The sequence below is a fragment of the Corvus brachyrhynchos genome, unplaced genomic scaffold (assembly GCF_000691975.1).
Source record: "Corvus brachyrhynchos isolate BGI_N302 unplaced genomic scaffold, ASM69197v1 scaffold145, whole genome shotgun sequence".
NCBI lineage: Eukaryota > Metazoa > Chordata > Aves > Passeriformes > Corvidae > Corvus > Corvus brachyrhynchos.
In genome coordinates, this window is record NW_008238344.1 from 350,703 (window position 1) to 358,040 (window position 7,338).

The 7,338-nt window shown below is 62.0% G+C and overlaps 1 protein-coding gene across 1 annotated transcript in view; it reads left to right on the plus strand.

Annotated features, from left to right (window-relative positions):
* The first annotated feature begins 1,203 nt into the window (after positions 1 to 1,203).
* SEZ6 (seizure related 6 homolog) overlaps positions 1,204 to 7,338 on the plus strand; it is a 7,707-nt gene continuing 1,572 nt past the window's right edge. Inside the window, exons 1-12 of the mRNA XM_017735162.1 lie at positions 1,204 to 1,238; positions 2,745 to 3,415; positions 3,488 to 3,621; positions 4,507 to 4,699; positions 5,016 to 5,201; positions 5,278 to 5,446; positions 5,778 to 5,944; positions 6,027 to 6,221; positions 6,522 to 6,660; positions 6,742 to 6,938; positions 7,015 to 7,209; positions 7,289 to 7,332. Coding sequence (XP_017590651.1) covers positions 1,204 to 1,238; positions 2,745 to 3,415; positions 3,488 to 3,621; positions 4,507 to 4,699; positions 5,016 to 5,201; positions 5,278 to 5,446; positions 5,778 to 5,944; positions 6,027 to 6,221; positions 6,522 to 6,660; positions 6,742 to 6,938; positions 7,015 to 7,209; positions 7,289 to 7,332 — 2,325 coding nt within the window. The remainder of the gene's footprint in view (positions 1,239 to 2,744; positions 3,416 to 3,487; positions 3,622 to 4,506; positions 4,700 to 5,015; positions 5,202 to 5,277; positions 5,447 to 5,777; positions 5,945 to 6,026; positions 6,222 to 6,521; positions 6,661 to 6,741; positions 6,939 to 7,014; positions 7,210 to 7,288; positions 7,333 to 7,338) is intronic.

The window sequence follows — 7,338 nt, forward strand, 5'->3', positions numbered from 1 at the left end:
CTGCCCCCACCTTTCTTCTCTGCCTGCTCCTGCCCACGCTGCCTTCACACCTGGAAGCAAGCCCTGTTCCCTGCCTGGGGTCCCCAGGGCCACCAGGGCAGGGGACAGGTAGGGATCTGGCATCAATAGGGTGTGCTCCCTCTCCTGTTCCTGTTGTGGAGGCTGGGGGTGGTCCAGGGGGCTGGGGGCTGTGGGACAGGGAGGCTGTGGGTGGGGGAGCATGGTGTCAGCTGCCTGACAGCTCATTCATCACAGCTGCCGGCCCTGGCCATAGGGGCAAAGCCAGATTAGATTTTAAATTGGAAAATAAACCTAGAGTCTGGTGAGGCCCAGCCCCTGTCCTCACCCTGTGCCAGGCACATGGCTACCTGCACCTCCCCCTTTCCTCCATCCTACAGAGGGGGAAACTGAGGCACGGAACACCACTGTGTGCTGTGATGCTCCTGGGGCCACCAAGGGCCCTGCCCTGTCCCCTCCCTGAGCTGGGCACTCTGTTATTGCTTTCTTGGCGGGCAGCATCGATCGGTGCTCCCTGGGCGGCTGCGTGCCGCCTTATTTATTTATTTGTGACAGAAGGCGGCATCGATTCCTGCCGGGGGGGCCTCCGCCTGCCACAGCCGGCTTAGTCTCTGGCATCTCCCCGCTGCTTTTAATAAACTCCCACCCGACAAAGCCAATGGGAGGGATTAGGACCCCCTCTCCGCTGTGGCCGTGGGCACGTGGCCAGCTTGCCGAGGGACCCCGATAGGCACATGGCTACTGGGGACTTGACAGCCCCTTTGCCCACCCTGAGTTCGGCGGGGTGGCTGCTGGGCGCCAGGGCCCAGAGGGGTGTGTGCTGGGTAGCCAGCCCCATGTCAGCAGTCCCTGGTCACCTTGGGGACATGGGAGGGACATAGCTGTGGCACTGGAGATAAGCTGCTTAGAGACATCTATGGAGGCGGAGGCTCTAATCCCGTGGTGTTCATGGGGCATGGGTGGCAGCAGCTGGGCACCCGCTGCCTTCCCACGGTGTCCTGAGCATCCTGTATCCCCAGCCCCAAGCATCCCCCGGTGCCAAGAGCATCCTGTGGTACCCAGAGCACCACACAGAGCCCAGGGCAGTGCCTGGTGCCAACCCTGCCCAGCCCAGGGTGCAGAGTATCGAGATGGGACCTGTTCTAGGATCCTTGCTGTAAGGCCTGGCCTTAGCCAGTCGCCTCCATGGGGACCAATGTGCTCCCTAGTACCCCGGGCAGGTGAGATGCCCATGGAGAGGAGTGTCCAGGGGACTGGGTGGGCATCTCTAGCCCAGCCTTCACCGCATGGGGCAGTGGTGACAGCGCAGGGCCCAGCCCCGAGCACTAATCTGCTATTAAAGCCTAACGGAGATTTTGGCGCCCTTCAGTATAAACTCATTAACTTTTATGTTCTAATAAATGGATCATATTAAAATATAATTCTGGCCTTGCTGGGGGGCAAGTGAACCTTTCGGAGCTGGTGTGGGCAGGTGTCCCTGCTGTGCCTCTGTGCCCAGGGCATTATTGTCCCAGCACGATGGCAGGGGGTCGGTGGGGACACGGGGTGGGTAGCAGGGGTGTGAGGATGCCTGCCAGCACCCAGCAGCTCCCCACTACGCTGCACACCCAAGATAATGTGTCTTAATAGTCCCTTAAAAGCAGCAGTCGCAGAGTAATTAATCTTCGCGGGGCCCTGCCCTGCTACGGATAGGGATAATTACCCGGTAATTGGCAGTATCGTGTCATCAGTGCCTGTGCACGGCGGCAAGACGTGCCCACGCACTCCCGTGGCCTCGTGCCTCACACCGGGGCCTCAGAGGGATGCTGGGTGTCACCATGGTATCCCCTCTGCCGTGGCACGGCAGGGCTGGGGGACACCGAGATGTGCCCAGCAGGAGAGGGGATGGTGCTGTGCCAGATCCGGGAGCAGGAGATGCTGGGTGACTCATTAGGGCTGATTAAATTCTCTTTTATTTTTGGTCTGAAGGCTGTAAGTGGCTGGGCTGGGCATGCTGGGGATTTGCTCAGGAACTAATGTCTGGGAGGGACACGGGGCTGTGACAGGGGAATCCCTGTGGTTGTGGGTGGGAGGGGGGGGAGCATCGACGGGGTAGGGGGTTCCCTACAGACTCACACTGCTCAGGGACAGCCTGGCTGGAAAGAAGGTGAGCTCTCTGGTAGCCTGGAGGAGGGTCCAAGTGTCCAGGCTCCGGTGACATTCCTGGTGCAGCCATGGCAGTCAGGGTAATCACCTGCGTGCCTGCCCTCTGGGAATGTGCAGTCCCGGGGAAACCTCGGCACGGGATGGCCACCTCTGTGGTGAAGGATAATCAGTGATCAGGGACACCCAATCCCGGGGCTGTCTCCATCAGGGCTGGCTCAGAGGAGTGGGCACCCCTTCACATGGTACAAGCTGCAGATGTGCATTAATTAGCCAGAGCTTAATTTCCAGGGCTGCCCCAGTGAAGGGTATGCTGGGGAGAGGGTGTCACAATCCCGCTGCATGTGGCTTGTTTGCCATCCTGGTTTTGGGGGAATATTGGTGTGCAGGAAAACGTTAGTCCTTGGAGCGGCACTCGCCCACGGTGCAGGCCTGGTCCATGGGGAGGTGTTGGTCTGCAGGGGTCTGTGGCACTGCACAAGCACCACTCCCCAGAGCTGCATCCACACCTGATACAGCATCAGCCCTTGTCCAAGCACTGGTCCCAGGTGCCACTGAGGGCACAGTGTTGGTCTGTGATGAAGCATCACTCCCTGGTGCACCACCAGTCCCCCGTTCCCTGTCAGTCCCCAACAGAGCATCACTCCACACATCCCCAGCATCCCATGTTCTTTCCTCCCTCCAGGTTCCAACGGGCTGGCAAGGAAGACCGGGGAGAGTGCTGAGGTGGAGCCGACGGCACTGCCCACGCCGGCAGAGCGGGAGGCAGAGGCTCACTTTGTGAGCACGGCGCCCACGCTCAAGATCCTCAACCATCACCCGCTGCTGGAGGACCTGCTGCACGAAGCCTTCCTGAAGAAGGACTACCTGGCCCAGGCACCATTCCTGCCTGCTGGTGCTGGCCCCTTCCTCCCTGCCGGTGCCCTCCAGCCGGCCCCCGGCCCCCCAGAACCCAAGCCCTCACCCCGCACCCCTGCCCTGCCCCGGCCTGCCTTCCCCACTGACCCGCTGACCCCGCCAGCAGGGCGTCCCGGGCCATGGCGGGAGGCGTGGGGGGCTGTGCCGGGTGCAGACCCCTCGTGGTCCCCCTCTGGGGTGCCAGAGTCAAGCACTGCATCCCCCAGCCAGGCACCCACCATGGCTGGCACATCCCTGGCACCCCGCACCGGGGCCGCTGTGGTGCCTGGGGATGAGGAAGGGACCACCACCACCTCCACCATCACCACCACCACTGTCACCACACTGCAGGGGCCAGGTGAGTGCCAGGGAGGGAGTCAGGTGGAGCTGGGGTGAAGTGGGGCTGAGCTGGGGTCTCTTCTGTCACCAGCTCCCTGCAACCGGACGCTGGCGGGTCCCGAGGGCTGGCTGGTGTCCCCAGAGCCAACCGGTGGCCCCTATGATGGCAGCCTGGACTGCACCTACACCATCTCTGTCTACCCTGGCTATGGTGTGGAGCTCAAGGTGAGCTGAGGACTGAGGGTGGGACAGGGTGCCAAGAGCCTGCAGACAAGTGTGGCATGTCCCCTACTCTGTGCCATGGCTGTGTGTCTGTGCAGGGTGCAGCCAACACATAGTCTTGCCCCTGTCCTTGTCCCCATTCCTGTGTCCTTAAGCCAAGAGAGCTGGCTCAGGGCATTGCCTACCCTCAGGGCCCAGCACAGGGATGTGGGTACATGAGCTGGTGGGATGGATGCCCCAGGATGCTCTGTGCCCACCAGCTGCTGTGGTTGGCACCCATCACAAAGAAGTGCTGCGAGATTTAATTAACAAAGCCCTGATGGAGAAGGTGTGAGCAGTGCCAGCAGGTGCCATGCTGTGCTGCAGGGCCAGGAACACCCAGCGCCCATCTGCCAGGAGCAGAGGCTGACAGCAAATCCTGCTGTGCTGAGGCCATGTGCTGCTCCCATCAGTGGCACGTGGCCATGTGCCCCCATCTCTGCTGAAGCCACCACAGGGCAGTGCCGTGGCTTGTCGAAAGCCAGCAGTGAGCCAGAGGCAGCATCTCCACCATCAGCCCTCCTCCAGCCCACACTCACCCGTGCTGCTGCTCCTCACCATGCAGCATAGCTTAATTAACATCATTAATAGCAAATTGCTCCAGAGGGCGAGGCTGGCTGTCTGCAAGGCTGCCAGCGTGGGCCTGGCTGTGCCGTGGTGCTCTGGCAGAGCACCGGCTGGGCCCTGCTGCTCGTGGCATGGGGGATGATTTATGGCACTGCTAACCGTGTTTGAAAGGCACTGCCCCGCACAGACAAGCTCCAGTGGGCTATTGACCACAGAGAAGCCACTCAAGGACCAGCTCCGAGCCAGGCAATGCTGTGGTGGTGACACTTGTGTCCCCTGCAGGTAGAGAACATCAGCCTGGCAGAAGGGGAGACGCTGACAGTGGAGAGCACGGGAGGCCTGGAGCCCAACCTCCTGGCCAACGAGTCCTTCCTGCTGCGGGGCCAGGTCATCCGCAGCCCAGCCAACCTCCTCACCTTGCGCTTCCAGAGCCCCCGGCCCCCCAGCCCTGGCTCCTACCACTTTCACTACCAAGGTATGGGGCTCAGACCCCTCTCTACCCTCTGGGAGCTTCCCTGCCAATGTGGTGCTAATTTGGGTCGTGGCGATACACCAGCAGTTCATCTGTGTTGCTGGTGCGTTATAAGTGAGCACTGACCAGGTAATCTCTCCATGAGAGTTAATTTGCCTTAGCAATTATGGGTTCATTTAGCATCATTCTCGGCAGCCACAGACACCGTGTCACTCAGCCCTGCCACACCCAGGCATTTCTGGGGGTCTGGGGAGGCAGTTTCTGGCTTCTGAGGGACCCATTGCCGCTCCCCCCTGGTAACACCGCCACCTGCCTCCAGCCTACCTGCTGAGCTGCCCCTTCCCAGCACGGCCGGCTTTCGGGGAGGTCTCCGTCAGCAGCCTGCACCCCGGTGGGGACGCCCGTTTCCGCTGCTCCACGGGATACCAACTGCAGGGCGCCCGCCGGCTCCTCTGCCGCAACGCCACCCGCCCCTTCTGGAGCGCCCGCGAGCCCCTCTGTCTCGGTAAGCACCAGGACACCGTGGGGACACGGGACAGCTGGCACGGCACAGTCACCCACTGATGGTCCCTCTCCCACAGCGGCGTGCGGCGGGGTGGTCCGGAATGCCACAGTGGGACGCATTGTCTCGCCCGGCTTTCCCGGGAACTACAGCAACAACCTGACGTGCCACTGGCTGCTGGAGGCACCAGATGGCCACCGCCTGCACCTCCACTTCGAGAAGGTGTCACTGGCAGAGGATGATGACAGGTTTGGCTCTGGACCAGACTGAGGGGGTTGGGGCTGTGGGGTCACCCTGAGGCACAGGGCCACGTTCAAGGATGAGTGCTCTTGGCTATATCCAAGGATGGGTACCACTGGCCATATCCAAGGATGGGATCTGTCGTGGATGGGTGCCATTAGTCATATTTAAGGATGGGTGTTGCTCGCCATGGCCAAGTGTGGCTACTGTTGGCCACAGGCCATGGTCAAGGACAGGTGCTGTTGGCCGTATTCAAGGAAGATAACCTCCAACCATGCCCAAGGATGGTGCTGTTGGCCATGGCCAGCACTGCACCCTGCCCTTGTCGTGCCTTGGCAGGCTCATCATCCGCAACGGCAACAACGTGGAGGCACCGCCGGTGTACGACTCCTACGAGGTGGAGTACCTGCCCATCGAGGGGCTGCTCAGCACCGGGCGCCACTTCTTCGTAGAGCTCACCACCGACAGCAGCGGGGCCGCTGCGGGCATGGCACTGCGCTATGAGGGTATGGGGCTGGGGCGTAGCGGGGAACCCAAACAGCCCCGTGCCCACCCGGCCCCTGTAGACCTTTGCCCCTGTGCCCGCAGCCTTCGAGCAGGGGCATTGCTATGAGCCCTTCGTCAAGTATGGGAACTTCACGGCCAGTGACCCCCGGTACCCTGTGGGTACCACAGTGGAGTTCAGCTGCGACCCTGGCTACACGCTGGAGCAGGGCTCCACCATCATCGAGTGCGTGGACCCCAGTGACCCGCAGTGGAACGAGACAGAACCAGCGTGCCGTGGTAGGTACTGGGGGTTGCTGTGGATGGGGCACGAGGGATACTGCTGTTGTGTGGATGTTGTGTGATGGAGCTGAGGGACATGGTGTGAGTTGAAGCCAACAGGGATGGAGGGTGATGGAGCTGGGATGCTGGAGTGCGTACTGGAGCCAGGCATGGGCCACGATGGGTGCTGGAGTCACTGCGCCACAGTGTGTGCTTGAGCCGTAGTCACAGGGGATGGCGGGTGCCAGATCTGGGATGCTGGAGTGGGTCTTGTGGCGGGTGCCCCGTGGCAGTGCCAAGCCTGGTGTGTGCCCACAGCGGTGTGCAGCGGGGAGCTGACGGACACGGCCGGAGTGGTGCTGTCACCCAACTGGCCAGAGGCGTACGGGAAGGGCCAGGACTGCATCTGGGGGCTGCACGTGGAGGAGGACAAGCGCATCATGCTGGATGTCCGCGTGTGAGTGTTGGGATGGCCCAGGATGGGGACAGTGGCGTGGGGGTCTGTGCACTTCCTGCCCTCACTGCCCCCCTGCCCCAGGCTGCGGCTGGGCTCGGGGGACATGCTGACCTTCTATGACGGGGATGACCTGACGGCGCGGATCCTGGGCCAGTACACGGGTGCCCGTGGCCGCTTCAAGCTCTACGCATCCACTGCCGATGTCACCGTCCAGTTCCAGTCTGACCCTGGTGCCGGTGCCTTTGCCTATCGGCAGGGCTTTGTCATCCACTTCTCTGGTGAGCCCCGCAGTGGGACAGTGTCACTGGTGTCTGCAGTGTCCCCACTGCCCTGCTCATCCCTCCATGCCCACAGAGGTCCCCCGTAATGACACCTGCCCTGAGCTGCCAGACATCGCCAATGGCTGGAAGACGTCCTCACAGCCGGAGCTTCTCCATGGGACTGTGGTCACCTTCCACTGCTACCCCGGCTTCCAGCTGACCGGCACTGACCTCCTGATGTGTCACTGGGACCTGACGTGGAGTGGTGACCTGCCCTCCTGTGAGCGGGGTGAGTGATGCCCACCAGTGACCCCCTGCTCTGCAGCGCATCCCCAGCCACCATCACTATCGGTCACTCCCACCTGCAGTGACAACCTGCCGGGACCCTGGGGATGCTGAGCACAGCCGCAGGGTGGGC